General features: G+C 39.6%; 1 protein-coding gene across 2 annotated transcripts in view; it reads right to left on the reverse strand.

Moving 5' to 3' along the window:
- The window catches only part of adcy2b (adenylate cyclase 2b (brain)), a 43,396-nt gene that overhangs the window by 3,322 nt on the left and 18,367 nt on the right, over positions 1-21,707 (reverse strand). The window contains exons 7-21 of one of the 2 annotated variants that reach the window (XM_079368208.1): positions 20,819-20,946; positions 19,811-19,969; positions 17,914-18,046; positions 14,333-14,509; positions 14,206-14,246; positions 14,038-14,118; positions 13,451-13,520; positions 13,088-13,185; positions 12,207-12,291; positions 7,729-7,866; positions 5,702-5,830; positions 4,454-4,638; positions 2,907-2,991; positions 978-1,136; positions 100-246 (exon numbers count right to left, since the gene is read on the reverse strand). In XM_079368208.1, coding sequence (XP_079224334.1) covers positions 100-246; positions 978-1,136; positions 2,907-2,991; positions 4,454-4,638; positions 5,702-5,830; positions 7,729-7,866; positions 12,207-12,291; positions 13,088-13,185; positions 13,451-13,520; positions 14,038-14,118; positions 14,206-14,246; positions 14,333-14,509; positions 17,914-18,046; positions 19,811-19,969; positions 20,819-20,946 — 1,815 coding nt within the window. Of the gene's footprint in view, positions 1-99; positions 247-977; positions 1,137-2,906; positions 2,992-4,453; positions 4,639-5,701; positions 5,831-7,728; positions 7,870-12,206; positions 12,292-13,087; positions 13,186-13,450; positions 13,521-14,037; positions 14,119-14,205; positions 14,247-14,332; positions 14,510-17,913; positions 18,047-19,810; positions 19,970-20,818; positions 20,947-21,707 lie in introns of both variants that reach the window. The other variant, XM_079368207.1, reaches the window with a different exon arrangement.

Here is a 21,707-nt window from a genome sequence, read left to right on the forward strand (position 1 = left end):
AACAAAACATACACAGACAGAGGAAATAACACTTGATAATGGTACATTTACTGCATATTATTCTCATTATGTCAGATGGCCAGGGTGAGCAGAGTTTACCTCATCAAAGTCAGCTATGATCTCGTTGAGAAGTCGGAGGCACTCCAGTCCTTCCTTATTGACGTCCGACTCAGTATAAAACTCTTTGAAGTCTGGGATGGAGGCGAACATCACACACACCGACTCATATGACTGATGGTAAAGATCCTGGTAATGAAGCAGGAAGTAGATAACAGCTGGATGTGTTGATTCAACCTCATAAAGAACTTAGGTGAAAGCCCAACACTGAACAATGATACTGACTTTTTAAATAACTAACTAAATCATCGCTTTGGAGGCAGGATTCACCATAGGAAAGACAGAGAGTGAGGTAAAAGAGGCAGGCTAATGAAGTCAGAGGGTTGAAACATGTACAGCACTGCAACAAGTTAAGAAAAAAAAAAAAAAAAAAAAAAAGAACAGCGGTGGGTTGGCTTCATCAAATACAATTTGCATGCACAGGAAGCACGTGAACTGTAATAAAATTAAAACGAAAACGTGTTTAGCACTTTATGATGAGAAAATGATGCATGCCGTCTTAAAATTGAGTAAAATAAATGAATATGTTTAAACAATATGTGCAAAAACACAAATCTGAGAGTGCAGATTGAACCATGGATAGCTATCTAATTTAGCAAAACGCAGTGAAAAGACAAAGTTAGCCTGGCTCTGTCCAAAAGTAATACAACCAGATTTATAATTACTAAAGCAAACGCATGGCTTTGAAAAATATGAAACATAAATAGTCTTATTACACAAGGTTATGTCCTGGAATGGTTGTTGACCAGGCATAGCACATTTCGGGGGTCTCTGTATGTAGCATGGTAACCTCAGGGTGCCATGCTAGTTCAAAGCTAGTTGTTCCCCACTTATGCTAAGCTTGATAGTTAGGAATTCACCTCATTTTTCCAGTTCCGTCCCAGGAAGTGTTCAGCGACATGGGCCGGTAAAACGTTCTCCAGAAGAACCCGGTTAAGGTTCTCCATGGTCTCGATCTCCTCACACTCCCTCTTGAACTTGTCCCTCCACAGGAAGTCCAACCTACAGTAATATTCATTCTGTTACAGGAGGACACAGAGTAAAGACACCTGTGTCATTAACACCCAATACTCTGCTCCAAAGCTTCATGGCACTGAAGAAACCCAAACCTTTACCAAGAAGGTAACTGATGCGGTTGATTGAGTCAGCATCAAATACATTAGTCCTGCAGTTACTGAAATGTGTCCTTGATATAAGCGTGTGCCTCACCAATCATTTTCCTCTATTCACTTTTGCTTAATTCTACTAAATGGAAACTATATAGGATTTCTGTAATTATATACACAATTGCGAATGAAAGCCTTTCTAGATATTCATAGAAAAGTAATGTCTCAGTAAGACTGCCATGACACTGAGGTGCTTCGCTCTCATGGCCCAAAACAGGAAGCAGGTGGGACTGCTTTGCATAATAGATAGCCATTGTATTCAGTTTTGAGTGTTTTGTTTATTAACGCTGGAGGGATTGAAGTATTTATCGGGAGCTAAACATCCTAGGATTCAATGTTTGTTTATCAGAGGGGTTTCCCGGAACACACCTCGTATATAAATCGGGCAGCTCCAGGGTACCTGTAAGCTGGCCCCTCACTGTGTGTATAGATGTGGGAGCTGTTTCAGTCTCATGTGAGATATACATGTACATCATGCGTGTAGTGAGCAGTCTGGGTGATGTATGTGTGCACTGAATACTTGTTCCCCTGAGTGAAGCAGGGGGCCAATTTAGAAGACTCCAGCAGAGTAGGTTCATACTGCTCAGTGCTCAAGATGAGTTCTTTTGTGTTGATTGCCGGAGGCCGAAGTAGAAATGATGACTGGCTTATAAATCTCTAAGGATAGTTACCCTTATATAGATATGCGTACATACAGTGTGTGTTTTCAGTTTGAGTATTTTCATCTCTTGAGGAGAGAGGAGCTCCTGTTCCTCCAGTAGTCTAGAAAGTAGGCCAGATGAAACACTGCTCATTTCTGCTAACAAGCCTGTAAATGAGCTTTGCTCCATCGCGCATCTGTTCTGGAGGGATGAATTACAGATGCCCGTCATTCTCCTAACCTGCTTTCTCCTCCCTCTGACTAATTTGCTAGAAATTGGCTCATTAGGGTTTATGGTGATTTTTTTTTTTTTTTTTGCAAGGTGAACGTGTTACTCGTCGTCTAAAAGCATGTGAAATGCTCCAAGACTTTGTGCCCTCGTATCAGGCAGCGCTTTAGGTAATTTTGCATCAAAAGTCGTTGGCAACACAACACTAACTGACCTCTTGCCAGGATTATTTAAAGACTATTAATTGGTCATTGTAGCATACAAAATAATACACAGAGTGATCATTGGACGAACCAAATTAACCCTGGAAAAAGATATGAGAATTACAAAGAGTTTACCACAGAAAACGTGTGCTTCCAAACAAATGCTCCACTTCTGACATTGACCCAGAATGTGAAACAACACATGAGGTTTTTTTAGACCAAATATGGCTCTTAGGAAGCCCTAATTTTGAGTGAGAGGCTCTTGGGGGAGTCTTTCTGTTGAGAACAGCTGCTTTGGGGTCAGAGCTGATGGATGATACCTCAAAAAGATAAAGCACAAACACCAAATCTGTGTCAGCCGAGTTTAGCTCACGTATTAAGTGAAGAGTTGAGTACAGAGTAGAAGCAGCTGGCCAGGCCGGTTATTCCCGTGCTACATAAAAGTGTTTATTTGAAGTATTTTGGTTTGAGGAAAATCTTGAACGCATGTTTACTTCCACATCTTGTCTTGGAAATGAGCAACCATCGTTTCAGACTTTCAGACAACTGACCTGTCTTGCTAACACCAGCAGGGTGACGAAGAAGATGAAAAGTGACACGGAGCCCATTGTCTTAAGGTCCTTTAGCACTCCTGGCCTAGACACAAAAAAAAGAGACATGATACAAATTATAAAATTGATTGTCTGCTGTCAGTATGTTGATATTTTCTGATCAACACTGCCTTAAAAAATACGGAACAGTGGATGAACTGATTCTACCACTATGTGCTGTCTGTGTTGTCAAAGCCTGTTGAGCATTTTTTTTCTCAATTTTTCTCTAAAAGCTTTGTAAAACAATGATTCAGCCTGAACGACATGGTCTTAAATTACCATCAACATTGGTACTGTTGTTTGTTTCAGAGTTGGCCGGACATACTGTATTGCATCCCAAAATATCCACTAATCCATCAAGTCTGTATCAATTGGCAGCCCAAAAAGCCCCTGACTCATGTGTTACTATTTTCCTCAACTAAGATTAGCCAGTTAGCTGTGTGTGCTAGAACAACAAATGTGACTAAACCATTAAAAGGGGCATTATGAAATAGGAAAAGCTTTAAAGATATGTGACAGGAAGCTATGAAATAATTACATTGAAAAATGTTCCCCTATAAAACTTAATGACATAAAATATGATAAAAAAACATTTAATGATAGTTTGTTTGATTTTTTAAAATGTCTTTATTATTGGATTATTATTTCTTTGATTATAATTTTGCCTGGGGCTTCATTTCATACAGCATGGTAACTAAAAAAAGAAAAGCTTTTAATGACAGAATACTGCATTTGTTTGGGTCTTTCTCTTGGACTTGTCAACAATAAGACCATTTACATCAACCTCATCTTTAAACGGTAGCAAACATGATGCTAGTACGGACTGTCAACTCTGTTATATATACTGCATTTAAATGAGTGTCCAAATGAATGACAACTTTGAGTAAATTGAATGTTTCCCTGATTTTTTGTCCAAAATTGATGGCATGCCTTTGAATAAACTCAATGGTACTTGTATGTAAATCAGAAGATGAGTCCATACAAAGTCAGTGGAGCACGTCATATTATGGTGTTTTACTGGGGTTTTGGCAATGACGATATACTCAGCTATGGGGCCAAAGTGAGACTAAAAAACAAAGAAATATTATAGATAGATTGAGATAGTTCCAGGTCTTTCTCCTTCCAGTCTTGCTGTATGCATAATGGAATTGGAAACTCCAACTGTCAATCAGATGTGAAAAATGTATTCAGCTCCATATGACTATATTCTGTATCTCATTCTGCCACTCATCACCCTCCTCTCCCCGGGTTACGCTGGATTGACAGTCATGTGGGATACTGCCTCAGCATTACCTCTCCCTCTGGAAACCAGGGTTTATTCTCATTAGTCATTTTCATTTTCTGTACTCAACTTTTACAAGATGGCTGCACTGTCATAGAGGGTGGGAAGCTGAAAGCAGATTGCAATGACTTTTGGTAGGCCAAAGAATTATTTCATTATCACTTAAAATGGAGTGTGTGTAGGTGTGCGTGTGAGTGTGTGTGTGTTTAGCACAGTTTTCAGCTACCTATCCGGTGTATTTTTTTGGTACAGTGCTTTGCTAAATCCATCCAACAATGAGGCGTGTGTCTGGAGAATGATGATGTTGTAGATCACCACGGCGGCCAGCATAACCACCATCTTTAGCTCATAGTTGATCCTCAGGAACACTGAGCAGGACACCAGGCCCAGAATGCAGCAGTAGATGAAGTACTGGAGATGGAAATAGTAAGAAACACATCTGAGAAGAGTTGAGTTAAGAGAGTTGACGTGCTCGAAAAGTTATACAAGCAAAACAAAGATGACATGCAGCTTTATTTGTTTAGTGGAGTTCTTTTTTTGTGCTGCTATGACAGCACTGAGTCAGGGTAGATGCAGTATTGTTAGGAATCAATGGCAGACCATGAGTATACATACTGGCCCAAAATCTGTCAGTATCCTTATATAACCATCACATTTTGTTAATGCACATCCAAAAGAGATTTAAATACAGACAATCGTTTCTTTCTTTTGACACAGTGTTGTACTGTATGAGGCCTCATTCATGCTTATAAGAGATGAAAAGATTCAAAACGCAATCCAAACTTTCAGCTTCAGGAATTCCCCCAAATGTCAGACAACTTGGCGTCACTGGTGACGAGTTAACATATGGATTAGACACTTTTTTTTTTTTTTCTGGTTGGACCCATGTCCTTATCTCAACAGATCTAAACACACTGCAATACAAAGGCTCCCTTGTGAAACTATGAAAATAACACGGCTCGTTTTCGAAAATTACCCGACCTAATGAGATAATTTTCGAGCTTGACTTTAAAAGTAGCATTCGCTCCGTGCGCTGTCTTCACCCACCCACTCCCCTCTGTGCTCCCTTGGTCACATGTTTTTACAACTTTACAACTGCAACAGATGACCTATTTTCTTTGTTTCTTTTTCAGAGCATTTGAATTATTAATTTATGTCAAGACCTAAAAACAATTTCAACCAAAATCTTAAAAAGTGTATCTGAAGAAAATTACCAATCCTGCCTTTAAAGAAAAGAGACACATCCTTGTAACAGTAAACAATGGGAGAGGCTGCTATAGCAATTGCCTGGCAGAAGCTTTCAATTCTGCTTTTACGCCATCAAGTAATCTCAATAGATTTATTTTAGGTTATGGTAAATGTTTCCCTGAATTTTACTGCATAGGCTGTAATGGCACGAGTAGGATACTGGTGTTCATTAATTCAAGGAAAATGTCATCTTTTCCAACCTATGTTGTATTCCTGTTGTACTTACTGGCAGATAAAACTTGTCTTCCCCAATGTTGTCTTCCAGGCCGTTCACCAAGGTTTGATTACTTAGATTCACGGATGGAGCAGTTGTCTGGACGCCTTCTATGGAGCCTCTTGGATCCTCCACAAAGAACTACAAGAAAAGGTGAGTTGACCTGTCACCTAACTTCAACAGAATTGATTGACATGACATTATAACTTTTGAAAGAGTGGCCAAGAAGACAAGTTGTTGACTAAAGTTTAAAAATGCTGAACTATGTGTCCATTAGGTGGACAGTCAAGGCCGGATGTAGCACAGTAGAGTATGTACCGTAAATTCCGTACTATTGAGCGCACCTGGATATAAGCCGCACCGGCTAAAAATAAGTAAATAAATGTATTTGTACATATATAAGCCGCACTTGATTATAAGCCGCAGGTGTCCACGCTATAACAAGAGCTATTTACACAGACGTAGGCTACCGGTAACATCCGCAAATACTGTAGCGTCCGTACGGACGTTAAAGGACGACGAGAGCGTTCAAATAATAACTTTTACTTAACCCGATCACTGTCGGCCGTGACCACGCCGTTTACAGCAGAGAGCAACACACGTAACTTGCCGTAACAATCCAACTCTCTCCCCCAGCGTTCTCTCATACAGCCACTCAACACGTTCTCGCTGGTGCATTCACTGACTCTCCACATAATCGGAATTATGAACACATTATCAACTACTGACTTTACAACATGAACCGTTACAATACGAAGCCTAGCCGACGGTGTCTGTAACACGGCTGATGAAAAAGATGACCGTAATATATTTCACAAGAAAAAGTCCATCCATTCACTGCCTCAGAATGACTTCATTACTCACTTCCTCAGTCTCTGTTGTCGCTGTCAGTGTCATCTTAACGTGCAGCAGCTCTGTTAGCTTCTTTGACAGCCAGGTCGATCGCCTTTAACTTGAAAGCTGCATCATATGTATTTCTCCGTGTGTTTTCCATCATGAGGGTGCGTGCATGAAGCTCAAAATGACTGATATTAAGATCCGACGTGACGAAGTCAAATGTTTTTGCGGCAGAAGCTCATTGTCCCCCATAAAAAATCCATAAATAAGCCGCACCGGAGTAGAAGCCGCAGTGCTCGAAGTGTGAGAAAAAAGTAGCGGCTTATAGTCCGGAATTTACGGTATTTTTATGTATGTATTTATACATATAGCCTAGTATATACAGTATATTGAGGCATCTTGTACTTGCATTATCCTTTCAACTTTCAGATTAACCCAATTCATGCTACTGTTATAGGCAAATGTTTCTTTTATTTCTTTTAAAAGGTTTATTTTTGTCCTTTTTATGCCTTTATTTAGAGACAGGACGGTGGATTTCCATTACACACTTTATTAATCCCTGAAGGATAGAGTCAGAAATCAGGAAGGGAGAGAGTGGGGGAACACATGCAGAAAAGCATGACCTCATGTTTGTCAGCCTTGTTTCAAGACTTCAACATACACGATAGAATAAAGAGGTAAGTACTCACATTGTCATAGAACAACTAACCTGGTATAATCTGGTATGAAGCCTCTTTTCTATGTGAGATTAATGTCATTTTTGTATATGGGCCCTGACAACCAAATTATTAAACTAATCTTAACTAAACTTAGGCAATGAAAGGGTTATTTTTGTTGTCATTCAGACTACAGTGAAAGGATAAATGTTAACAAAGACTATGTCAAATTGCAGAAGTAAGTTAGTGATCTATGTTTAATAAGTTTCATTGTTTGTATGCATGCATAACACTTTCTGAGGATGTTTAGTTTAAAAATATTATTCTTTAATTTTTAACAGTTTCTGACATTTTTAAGGTTTTTGTTTTTTTTCGGACTGTTTTATCGTCATGTTAACAGTATGAGGTAAATTAAATAATGCTGAAATACTGAAATTATAATCAAAATGCTGATCCCATAATTTTATTACAGTGAGCTGGGTTGTCCACCAATAGCTTAATCCATCATCGGACCAACAATATCCAAAACATCTTAACACTCCTCACCATATTGAAGACGGCCATCACCAGTATAAGAGCAGTGGTTGTCATGGTAAGAACCAATCTCAGCCAGGGATTATTGGTTACAATGATGCGGGAGGAAGTGGGGAACCATGTTGGAGAGCAGAAGGATCCCTTTCTTCCCTGCTGAGGAGGCAAAGAAGGTAACGATTAATACACAATTATGGAACCAACCCTCGACTTCTTCCTGTCCCTACAAAAAGTAAATTGTACTTTGGTGGGAACATTTCTGCTGGAGCTTTAATGCTCCCTTATGCAGTTGATACATCTCAAAAAATTAAAACAAAGCCAGACAGTATAACACCAGTGGTTATCTATCAAACAAGGCACAATATGATATCCATTCAAAGTCAACTGGACAAGAGAAAGCACATTTATCTAAGCTTCTCAAATAAAAACATACATTTTCTTGTCAATTCAAGCAAAGACTTTCAAGGACATTTAGGCCTGTAGCAGATTTCCGGTCTTGGAATTGTGCTTTGCATTGAAAATACATTTGTCAAGAAATGTATTTTCCCACAGCAACCTTCTTATGCACTTATTCACAGATGAAAAGCATACTTCCTGTCAATGTAATGCTTCATTCATCTCTATCTTACACAAATACAACTTGCCATAGGGTTTAAGCACACACATTAAGTATGTGTAATTAAGCTCAGTTGTTACTGGCAGTAGCATTTATTGAGAGCATCTTTACAACCTTTTTCACAAAAGGACTTCACAGCTGCAAAGGGTTCAGTGCACCTCTAACTGCATTAAGAGGGGATGACACATCCAAACTATTCCACATCTGCATAATTTAAAAATCTCACGAAAAAATATCTTTAAAAAAAAAGTCGTTGAATATTACTTTGACTTAACGGTATCTGCATCTGCAGACAGATCTGGAGCCATCGTGTGCGACAAGTATGAGGGTGTTGGGGTTTTTTTTTCTTCGAGTTGCTCTTGCTTGCTCCATTAAGGGAGGAAGCTTTGTTTCAAACAGTGTAAACTCACATCACAATAAACTCAACCACATAAAAGTCTCCTCCCCTCCTCGCTCAACATCTTTGTGTGGACAAGATGATACTCCTTCGGAAAGAGAGCGCAGCGCTAAGTAGAGGGAAGGTGCAGGTTGCTTCTCTCAAGATAGAGGGAGCCAATGATGCATAATCTCTGAAGTGAATCGTGACCTCAACCCATTCTAAGTGAATCAGACCTTCAGTGTTTTATTGACAGTTAGAGAGCAAAGTGTAACCTTGGGTCTGCACCGACCCACACAAACGTGTACAAAAGTATAAAGCTAATATGTTGGTCAGGGCAATGAAACTGAAATTGGAGTGATGTAATATAAGATCATCCATGCCTAGTCATTCAATACTGAGTGAGTATTGATCAAATGTTGGATATGGTGCATAGATGGAAGAAGCCTGATTATACAACTGTTTTATGTGGGATTCAAAGGTGAGATCGAATGTTATTCCAATGTAGGAGCGCCTGCCAGGGGCCGCTCCCTCACCCTGACGTCTCTCAAGAGAAGAGACCCAAACGCAACAACTCAATTCGGCAGGCAGTTTCAATCCTTTGATTCGGTCCAATGGTCGATACGCAAAAATCCAAAGAAATCCAGGCTAAGGTACAAAATCGGCAGGTTCAGACGTGGTCACAAAAACTAACAAAATCAGATCAAGAGTCAAGACAGAAAAGATGCTGGAACGCAGACGCTAGGAACAAGAAGCATAGAGACAAAACGAACTGGCAAGGAGTGAGAGGAAACACAGACACTTATATACTGATAGGGGGTGGAGTTAACAAGACACAGGTGAGACACATCAGGTAATCAGACAGGAGGGAAACAAAGAACAAAGAGCACAAGACCAGAAACTGAGGACTAGAACAAAGTAAAACACAAACACAGGACATGATACATGAGGAAACAGAAATAAACTAAATCCTTAACCCGGGGATGTGACGCTCTCCATTAGTGCATGTCCATAGGATCCTGTTTGTGCATGTTTACTGTATATAGCAGCCTATGTGGGTGTTGCATGATTCACAAAAACCTAATTTCTCTTCGGAGGATCAAAAATCTTCTCCTTAGTCCTAAATTTCAATGGGACATTGGCAGATAAGGGACCGAAGCTGCTCTTTGAAATATAAGTGCAGTTTTGCAGGTTGAATACTATGATTTCAGATTTTTGTCAGTTTCTGACTGATCCTCGTGTCTTAGAAAGCAAAAGGCAAATCTGTTTGTCCTTAGACCTAAAACTGAACCGTGCGGTACGCCACAGCTAATGTTAGAGATAGAGGACGAGTAGTTATAAACTGCAAAGATTTGTTGTAAATGATAAAAGTAAAATATCAGCTAAGTGCAGTATCCTTTATGCCGACCCAGTTTTTGAGACTAATAATTAAACTGGTCTGATCAACAGTATCAAGGGCTAAGAGCTAAAATAATTGAAATTGTGTCCTTCCCTCTATGTGCTGCTAAAAGAAGGTCATGAGTTACCTTGAAGAAGGCTGTCTTTGTGCTGTGACAAGCTCCAAAACCGGATTGTAAATTCTCATTGAGGTTATTTTCAGTCACAAAAGATTCAAGTTGTGTTAAAACCATCTTTTCTAAAACTTTGAATAAAAATGGAAGTGTTGAGATTGGCCTAAATGTGTTTAAAAGCAGAGGGGACTACACCTTACGCAGAGGAACTGTTAATAATGGATAACATACTGGGTCTAAACTCTACTAATGAGACATCTGAAGGTTGCATTAACATTTTCTTCATTTTCAAAGAAAAAGAAACTTGAGGACAAACAATTTATGAAAGTTCAATATTTTATCTCGTGAAACAACACACTGACATGGCCAGATGATCGTGTCAGCTGTTACCTACTGAAAGTGTCATAAGAACAGTCCTCCCTCACCTCTGGTCTGGTTTCCGCCCCCTCCATAGCACAGAGACAGCGCTGGTAAAAATCACCAACGACCTACTCATCACAACTGACTCTGGACTTTAAACATCCTCCTTGACCTTTAGCGCAGCCTTCGACACCATCTCTCACAACACACTCCTTGACAGACTTGCCTCCATTGGAATAACTGACACACCCTTGAACTGGTTTTCATCTTACCTCTCTGGTCGCACTCAAGTTCATTCATCTTTTAACCTTTTCCTCCGGGTTCTGTCCCCTTCATCATCTATCTCCTTCCTCTTGGCCATATCTTCTGTAAGTATAACTTCCAGTTACATTGCCTTGCAGATGACACCCAGCTCTACCTGTCCACCAAACCCACCTCCTCCCTCCTGCCTACTTCCCTGACTGATTGCCTAGAAGAAATGAAATCCTAGTTCTCCTGCAACTTCTTTAAATCAAACAGTGACAAAACCGAGCTTCTTCTTCGGCACCAAATCCACAATTTAAAAACTTGACAGCTTTTCACTTACCATTGATCCCTCCACAGTCTCTCCCTCCACACAGGTTAAGAGTCACATCAATAATGTCACCCGGTCTGCATATTTTCATCGACGGAACATTAATCCCCTCCGCCCGTCCCTCACTCTCAACAGCACCGCCATCCTCGTCAACACCCTGGTTACATCCCACAGTGACTACCGCAACTCCCTTCTCTTTGGTCTCCCTCAAAAGTCCATCCATAAACTTTAACTGGTCCACAACTCTGCAGCTCACATAATCTCCATACATCCCTCTCTGTTAATCATATCACTCCTGTCCTTCAGCAGCTTCCTTGGCTCCCGGTAATTTTGCATCAACTTTAAAATTCTGCTCCTCACCTTTAAGGCCATCCATAACCTCGCCCCGCCGTACCTCTCTGAACACACACACACACACAGCTACACACCAACACACCAACCCGCACTCTCAGGTCTTCTTCCCTTCAACTCACCGTACCACCTTCACACCTGTCCACCATGGGGCGGTGTCGATCTCCCCCCCACCTCTGGAACTCCCTCCCACCTCACATCTGTAATATTGACTCTCTCTCAATTTATAAATCTCCCTTCCGACCTCATAAATCCAATGCATCCTGTTATTTGTCTTTTTAATGTTCATTTTATTGATTTCATTGTCACTTTGCTGTTTTTCTCTGCTTTGTAAGGTGAACTTGAGAGTATATGGAAAAGCGCCTATAAATAAAATGCATGACTACTATTATTATTGTTATTCATATTATAAGGGAGATCATGTTCTGAAACATTTGAGTGTAGACTGGTCCATATTGCTGCATAGATAGATAATAGTTGCATGCCTGTCTACAGGACATTTGAGTGCAAAAAGAGTGATAGGTCACTGACATCAGCCCGAATTGAAATTGACAGTGGCATGAGCACATAGGAGACAACTTTACTATATGTCTAAGAATTTATACATGTTTTACTCTTCAAGTGTATGTACGTGTATGCAATTAGGTGTGCTCATTTTCACATGAGTGTCTTTATGTATTTACTGAAGAATCCATGCAGACCTACCAGAATGTGACCTGCGAAACAAAGGAGCAGGATCAACGCCAGCAGCAAAAACGCCAGGCCAAAGGAGATCCCCAGCACAGCAGTTCTGCAACATAACCCAACCACACACACACACGCACACACACACACACACACACGCACACACACACACACACACACGCACACACACACACACACACACACACACACACACACGCACACACACACACACACACACACACACACACACACACACACACATTACTCTTATCCCACTTGGCACTCCTTGGCCTCTGCAGTGCCATCCAGGCCAATAAATGTAATGAAGGTTCTAATGTATTCTACCTCAGACCTGCAGTCCATTTACATTGAGTAAGCATAATTGAGAATTGCAATAGCTGCATAGTGGAAAGGCTTCGTAAACACGTTCATGTTTCACTTTTTCTAAGAAGGAACACTGTTTGTTTTTTTTTGGGATCCCTGCCATCTGAAAGATGATTTTATGTCTTAATGTGCAGAGCGACAGTCTGAACGAAGACAAAAGAAAAGACAGACAGAGGTAAATTAGACAATCAATGAAGCCTCCGAAGCTAAATTACACCACTGGCGACCAAAGGCAGTAAATTAGCATGAACGAGAATTTCTCTCCTTTCCAATAAAGAGATAATGTACTTTGAATCACCTGATCTATAATCCCTACCAAACACGGTGCTCTTTCATTTTCAAAACGCTTTTTAGCATTCTGCCTCTTGCCCCCCATCCTCTTCAATTTCAGTGTGGTGCTGCTGACGAGACAGCTGGCGTCTAATGGCTTTTTCACATCAACTCGCTGCCACAGCTGCAGTGTGCTGATGCTACAGGGGAATGTGCAATGCAAATACTGTGATGGGCTGCAGACTTACTTCGGCAACACGAGGACCTGCACTATGAATATACAGCAGAATATGAGGCAGGCGCAGGTGACATAGTACTTGAAGGCAGGTAGCGTTGTAGATCTGTACTGTTAAGGGGAGACAAAGATAAAGAATTGAAACAGTGATGCAACAGCATGAGAATGTGTAACATAGCAACAGCATAACATAACAGATTGACATAGATTTAAGGACAATGGTCCAGTACGGAATATATGGAGGCTTTTATAATGTATTATATGTCTATAAGGTTGTACTGTCTCCTTATTGACTTCTGTTCACTGAACTATCCAGCTCTATTGATTTGCTTCCCAGTCAGCATTGCTGGCCAGAGTTTGAAATGCTTTCGCCTACCTCTTTCTCCAGAGCTTTGTTGTGAAAGAACAATGAGATCCTCTGAATGTCTTCAGACTTCAGCCACTGCCTGAGAAACAGATTCAGATCAGACCATATAATGGGATCAGGTTCTGGAGCTTGTTGTGTGGTATGCTCCTCTTGGCTCTTACATTAGTCAAAATCGGGTTTCTTCTATAGCCAAATAACAATAAATATTCAATAATTAATTATTCAGACTCAATATAATTTGCCCCGTCAAATAAAAGAAAATAACTTCTTCATTGCATTTTATTCAGTCCAGAATACTGTCGTCATATACTTAACAACTTATTGCACTTATGGTTTGTACAGTTGCTTTTGGCGGTATTGGTTTTGCTCTTAGATTTCAGCAGCACAGATTTTGCTGAGAGCGCAAATATTTAATTCATGCAGACCAGAACCTGAATGTGAATGATACTGAATAATGATACTGACATCTTATAGACATAACAAGATGTCAGACTCCGACAGTGGATGGTGACTAGATTTTTCATTTACTTTGTTTCTGAGGTGACATTCATTATAAAGAGTGATGAAATGTATATAAGATGAGATCGTTTTCATACTTCTGCGAGTTGATGCCGTCAATGGTGCGAATCATTCGCTCATTAAGCTCCTCCTCAAACCTCCTTCGTTGAGATTTGGATCTAAAATTCAAAGGGAGGGAATGACAGATTTGAAGTGAAGTGATTACATAATTCAGGATTATAAATGCAGCGTTTCATCTGGCTTACCTTTCTCGTTTCTGGAAGTGGTACTGCCCCATTGGAACATCCTGAAACAGGAGTGACACCAGTTAGGAATCAGGGCCTGATGAATGTATTTGTGTGCTAAGGACAGGGAGATCTGCATTGTACTCACAGTTGTGTTGATCTTGCCGTTGTCTGTCGTCATGCTGTCTCTATGGTGGAGGTTTGCAAAAGGCTTGGCTGCACCCCAGGACTCCAGGTATCGAGTCATTCTGACAGAAGCTCTCATCTTTCCGCCATCCAGAGAGGGACGTGAGCGCAGGCCCAAAAGAGGGCTGTGCCTGTCAGTCTGAGAAAACGAAAAGACAAACAGAGTTGATAGGTGGTCTTTGATATTCCTCAGTGATGTTGATTTGTCACAGCTCACCTTCCAACCACGGCATCACAGAAAGACGTTGTTTTAAAAAAAGTTTTTACGACTGTAATTAGTTGAAACATCCACTTTTTGAGTTTCAACTTTTTAAGTTTTAATTGGCTCTTTTTTTTGTTGATACTTTAAAAAAAATCATGGCACAAAATGTCATGCAAACAACGTCATTAACATAGATATACTGAGTAACATAGGATTGTAATAAAATAAATGATGCATCATTGCATCTTGCAATGAACTATTTATTTAAAAAGGATTTCAAAACGTTCATTCTTTCCATTTCCTATATCGCTTTTTCCCCCTAGGGGTCGCGGGGGGCTGGAGCCGATCCCAGCTGCCATTGAGCGAGAAGTGTAAACACTGGAGTGTTTGCCAGTCAATCACAGGGCTGACATAAAGAGACAGTCAACCACATTTACAATCACACCTACAGACAATTTAGAGTCACCAACTGACCGAACACGCATGTCTTGGGGGAGGAAGCCAGAGTACCAGAGAACCCATGCATGCACAAGCAGAACATGCAAACTTCACACAGACGGGGATGAGAACCAGGAACCTCCTTGCACCATGCAGCCCATTTTCACATCAACTTAAAATATATCAATGATAAGATCTTAGAATAATTTGCCCTGTGGAATTTTCAGACAGCAAAAAAAAAAAAAAAAAAAAAATATTATAAAGAGTGATCATATAAGATACAGTTTAGAACACATTAGGGTTTGTAGCTTTCTTCAAAGACCACACGTAAAAACCGTCATGTCTGACCAACAGCTGTCCATGCTCACACTAAGTGGGTTTAAGTAAAACTGACTTGGTTCTTTGGGAACAGCAGTCTTTAACCGATAATATTTCAAGCTGCTTAAAACACTTTCAGAGAATGATGCTGTTCTCCTTTTAATACTGGCATGTAGGATAAGTGCTTCTCTTTGACAAATACAGCACCTCTTCACTGCTGAAAGAAACATCAACCTGCACTACACATGCCATTTTACTGTTTTTTTTTTAATATATTAATTAAAGACGAACAAAAGGAACCAAAAAAGCCGTGTTTGTCAGATGCTTTGTGTTTTTTTCATTTCCCTGGTGAATTATTTCAGTTTCTGATAATGACAGGTGCGGTGACTCACCGAACACGACACATGGGCTTATAAGATCTGAAATAGAGCACTGTCCGTAATGTCGGTGTTCATTTCCTGCGGGTGAACTGAACAGCTCTGACAGTGACAATCAATGTCAATGACAGTGGAGATGACACCTCCTGCAACCCACGCTCCATATTTGGCCTTCATCCATTCATGGCTACTTCAAAAAGCCACACAACATAGCAAGCGCTTTTTCTGTCAATGTCTTATAGGACATTGAAAAGCCATCTTCTAAACAAACACCCGAAGGACACAGAGGATCAGCTTGTCATGTCTTGCAAAGATTTCCAATTTGATTGTAATGTTCAATTTTAAGAAGACAGTATCACAATTTTAACATAGTTGGTAAATACATAAAGTCTCTACGTACATGTTGCTTATCTGTATTGATTCACAAAGAAATGAAACAATGTAGGACACCAGAGAGTGCTTTAAAAAAAAAATAATAATAATCATATGTAGCTTGTAGGATGTTTGCACAGATTTAATATTCAGACCTTCTGACAAAATTCAAACCAAAACATTATCAAACAAAACATGTCCATTATTTTTTCCATAGAAACTGCAATGAAGGCCATGATGACCTTTAGAAATAAAAGTCAAAAGACGACTTCAAGGTAAATATTCTCTACTAAGCTATTTGGTGAGGAAATCAAAAGTGAACATGTAAAGAGGAGCAGAGTGGAAGAAATGATTGCGGATTTTTTGAAGTGCAGATTTTAAGGGACGTAGTTGTGATTTTCAAAACCAGCAGTCACGAAATCTGACACTTTAATTGATTTGATTCATATTACACTCATTTTATGTCTTCACTGTAGATATAAGACAATTGATAGAGTCAGAAATCAAGCACAGACAGAGTGGGGAACAACCTGCAGGAAGGGAGCCACGGGTTGGACCCCAACTCGGGCCGGATGTTTGTCAGACTGCAGCATGAGTAAATGGAGCATGCACACGAACCTCTAGGCTACCAGTGGCTAAGTGGCCAACTTCTGGAGAAAAATGATATGGAAACTAAAGGACACTATAGAAACTATAGACTCAAATCACTGCAGGTTCTAAAACAAAGTAGCTTGCCAGCAAGAACAGTAAAGCGCTATCAATTTTTTAATATATTTAATCCAAGGTTGTTTTATTGTTCAGTTTTTCCTAAATTAGCTAAAGTACACGGTGCAAACAATCCTGTCTACAAAGCCGTATAGCCTCTCTTCCATGCCTGTTTTAATAAAGAGGCTACTCTGACAGGTATCTTCTTCTTCGGTTAATTTACTTACTGTTGACAATTATATCAAAGAAACCCACTTTAAAAATACTGAGCTATCCTTTAAAAGCACATCATTTTAACTGAGGTTGCGTGTCATAATCCAACTAATGGAGGGATTAGGAAATCAGAGAACTGAAAAACATTATTTTTTAAATGCCAAACTAAAAGCACAGTCCAGCCTGATAGTACAGTGGTCATAAAGTTTACTAAAGAGGCAGATCTCTTCAAACTCTTTACCATCCTGATCCGGTTTGAAAGGGGGAACGTCAAGATGTTGCAGGCAACAAACACACTGCCTCAAGCAGTGAGAGTGAACACAACATAAAACAAAATCCAATTTGGATTACGGTACTTTACACCTTTGGCTATTTGAGATCCATGTCACTGGTTCATTGCCCGTCTATTATTTTCCCGAAATGTGATATTGTCAAAGTTGTTCAGCTGCAGGATGAAGAGGTAGCGTGGGATCTTTTGTACTAAACCTGCAAATCGAAAAAAAACGTTCTAAAGCAGTGGTGTTGAAAATAGAAAAATTAGATAATATAGCTCATTATGTCATCATGACTCAAAACACCTGCCAAAAGCAGTGACTGCTGCTCAAGCTTACTAGTACTGTGTGTTTAAATTTCAAATATAATCCTTAGTGATGGTTTATAATACAGTATATGTTCGGTTTTAAATAAACAGATTTGAGACATTTTGCTTTTTAGTAAATAAATTGGATTTTCAAATGTTTTATGTATTGAAATATTTTTTGAAGGGTTGGGGGGGAGGGGTTCTACAAAAAAAAACTGTACTCAGTTTAAATAAATTATGATAAACTCTTTGCATTAAGGGACTTCAGGTTAGGAATTGATACAATAGATAATATACACAAGTAGAAAACCATATAAGTGTACAGTATGATAACTGACCTTGGGGTTGATGACAAGGTACGTAACCACTCCATGTTCTTTCAAATAGGAGTCTCGACTCTGCCCATTTCCAGGCTCCACTTTGTATGAGCCCTTCAAATGCTCTAACGTCACTGAAGAGATGTGGACCCGCCTTGAGATGAGACAGGAAGGGATAAGAGGAAAATTAGAGGTTAGGAGCTTGCAACATTGTAACATCAACAGTATCAGACAAACCATTTACTTTCCAGCTTCATAACCACACAAACCTTCTACATTCCATTTTCAGCTTTGTTAGTATAACCCTTACACACAGAGTGGAGGGAGATGGAAATATGTTTTTTTTTTGTTTTTTTTCTGGTGGGCTTATTTTTCAGATACCTTTTCAAACCATTAGCAGCGCAGTTAGCCAACATGCCGACACTATTTTTGGTGTGAAATACACATAACTACCGAAAACAATTTCAATTTTCTGTACAGACAGACCTAATGGGCACATGACAAATGTGGAGCTGACAGTTCATTAGGCTATAGTTGTCTAAAATGTTTATTATGGGTTAAATAACAAAATTGGATAACACCTTCTGCAACATCTGCACTCACTAACTAAACAAAATAAGGATGTTTGAAAAGTAAAGTTATCCATAAATTAAATTATTTTCAGATGAGAGCTGATTGAACGTGCTGATGAAATATATATGTATATATATATGTATATATATATGTATATATATATATATATATATGTGTGTATATACATATATAAATATATAACCACACGTGTGTGTGTGTGTGTTTGTGTGTCTGTGTGTCTGTGTGTGTGTGTGTGTGTGTCTGTGTGTATGGTAAAGGGGTTACACAATTCATTTTGAAGAAGTTACATTGTTAAGAATTTTTTGTCAAAGTCAGTTTAGATTAAAATACCAACAGTTGAGATTGTGAGGTGTTCGCAGCCTGTTACTGTTTTTTCGACTTGTATCACAGTGTTGGTCAGTCTGCGAGCTTGACTTACATAATGCAGAACTAAAACGATTTTTTTTGTTATTTGAAAAAACTGTTCTTGATTGAGTTTAGTGAAGCGGACATAACATACAGTTAAAAGCTCGATCAGGATATATTGTACATTGTATCGCAATTCTCAGCATATCGCAAAATGTTCCCAATAGAATCTTATTGTGTCTCAATTACCGTGATAAAATCATATCTCACCCCTGAGTAACATCATTATATTCAGTGTCAGGCAAAAGGTCAAAGTTTGTATTTGCTTTTTTAGATGATGTTTATGGCCTTTTAGCTTTGATATGTTAGGATAGCTATCGAGACAGGGGCTTTGGGGAGGGAAAAGAGGACGACATGCTCCAAGCAGCATCAGAATATGGGGCAAGTGCGAAAAAGGACTATAGCCTCTGTGCTCCTGCTAACCAACTGAGCTATATCAGCTCTCCTTTACTGAAATACACAACAACATATTGAGAACCATAAACAGCCACTGATATATTTATTTTTTGTTTATGGTAGGTAATATATGACAATTCATGTTGAATAATACCTGACATTTTCCCACCACAAAGATGAAAAGAGTAGTTAAAACAAAACTAAGTGTTATTCTTAAAGAATAGAAAAAAAGCCTTCAAACTGCCTTGTTAAGACCATGCTGCAGGCCACTGGGACTTACTCGTCAAACTTTATGGCATAGTAAAACTATAACTGGGCAGATGAGAAGTCACTGGCTTACAAAACTGCGAGTCAAGTTAATAACTGTTAGAGTGTAAGTTAAAGCTCCTTCTACAGGTTATCAACTAAATCGTGCGACTTTGAGAGCTGCTCGTTTGCCAAACAGACAAATAACATAACAAAGGAGAAATGCTAACTCAATAAGTTCAAGAAAAAAGTAATTTAAGTATTGGTGACGTCTTACCCTGGCACACCTCCTGCCTCCATATGATTGGCTAAAGTTACATCATGTGACCACACATCGTACTGCCACTTCCTGAGGCCGATCACCCCACACAGGACGTTTCCAGAATGAACTCCAACTCGCATGTTGATATCAACTCGTGTGGCATCTCGAACCTTCCTGTAAGAGTTCAAAGCATCAAAATGATCCGTTAGTCTACCACTTCAGCTTCTTAGCTGTTTTTTGGGGGTTTTTTTTTTACTGAGGGTGACATGACATGATTTGTATCTAGCGCCTTGTTTGATATATAGATGGAGATATCATTAGCCAAGCACAACATGAAGAAAGGAAGCAGGGAAAACATCTAGCCACTATCTGCCCAAACGACCAAAGAATAAAAATCACATCATATTTATTGTATTATATTTATTATCTCTGTGGATCTGTGTTCCACCATCGGTTTTAAGATGCATGTAGGACAGACTGCCAGGAGGGAGTTGCAGTGTCAATGTGTACTGTTAACACATCATATTCCTGATTTATACTCAAACACAAACAGCTTTTTGTAATCTAAGTCAAAATAAGTCAGTTTCCTTGTTTTTGACAACTTAGGGAATTATCCAGTACTGCTCTTGAATACAGATAATGTTCAATTATGTGAGTGGTAGATTCTGGGGAGTGGTTTCTCTGATGAGCTTGTGAATAAATGTAAATACCATCAAGGAAACACATTGGTCTGTAAAAAATAATGTTGATGGTCATGCATGAAAAGAGAGACAGAGAGCAGCGAGGGGAGGCTGGGAGGGAATATTTGGTTGGAATTTTTGTTTGTTCAGTTGGGAGGCTTATCATATTGAATTCACATTGTGTTTACTCCAGGGCTCAAACAGAGCTGTAATCAAGCCCGGCATTCCTTCTGTTCATTCTGTTTGAAAAGCGTGTGTTTGTTTCTGTTTTTGTTTGAGTTTGTTTGTGACAGAGCGAGAGAGTGAGAGAGAAAGAGAATGACAAAGAGATCTGGTATTTTACTTGATGGCCTCACACATATCCAAGCCCATCTTCACGCAGTTCCTGGCGTGGTGAGGCAGCGACTCAGGCAGGCCAGAGACACAGTAATAGCAATCTCCAAGGATCTTGATTCTCATACACTCGTTTTCCTTAAAGAGAAAAAAACATACAAGGGTTCATTTAAAAAAAAAAAAAAAAACCTTTTTCATGCTCTTTCTCACCTCCACACAAACCTCACACATGAAGAGTCAGAGCCATCAAGCCCAAAATCAAACACCCACACACGTAACCCATTAGCTCTTCTTCCACATGTGGGATGTGTTACAGCTCATCGTTGCTTCAGGTTTATATAACGGCAGCTTCCTCAGGCGGGAGGACAGACTTGCTGGACACAAAGCAGAGAGGAGCCTGACTCAACCGTTTCAGCCCGAACAGCAGAGGACCCATGAGACTCGGAGATACATTCTGACCAGCCCACACTGCTGCACCTAAAGCTGTTAGTGCTCACAGAGCTATGAGAAGGTACAAAACCAAGGCTGTCACAGGCTGCAGGCCAAAGAAGACATTCATTTCAAGGCCACGCTGTAATGTGATAGACAGCACAGAACGACTCCTGTGTCTTAAATAGGCTGTTTTGTAAAAACACAATTTTCCAAATGGGTCAACTCTCAGTAACTTGAGCTAAGAGTAGCGCTGTAACGATTAACTCAACAAATGATGCAATTCTCTCACGATTTATTTTCCAAATGAGACTGAAGACAACATATCGTCTGACTGAAAAAAAGATTCTTTTAATGTTTTCATGAAAACACAAATGCACCTCGTAATCTCTTTGGCTCTTGCACCCGTTTGGTTCAAGCAGAGCTGCAACCCCGCTTGTTAATATGGTTTGGTCTCTGCAGCTGTTATG

This window comes from Symphodus melops (genome assembly GCF_947650265.1).
Source record: "Symphodus melops genome assembly, chromosome: 18".
Classification (NCBI taxonomy): domain Eukaryota; kingdom Metazoa; phylum Chordata; class Actinopteri; order Labriformes; family Labridae; genus Symphodus; species Symphodus melops.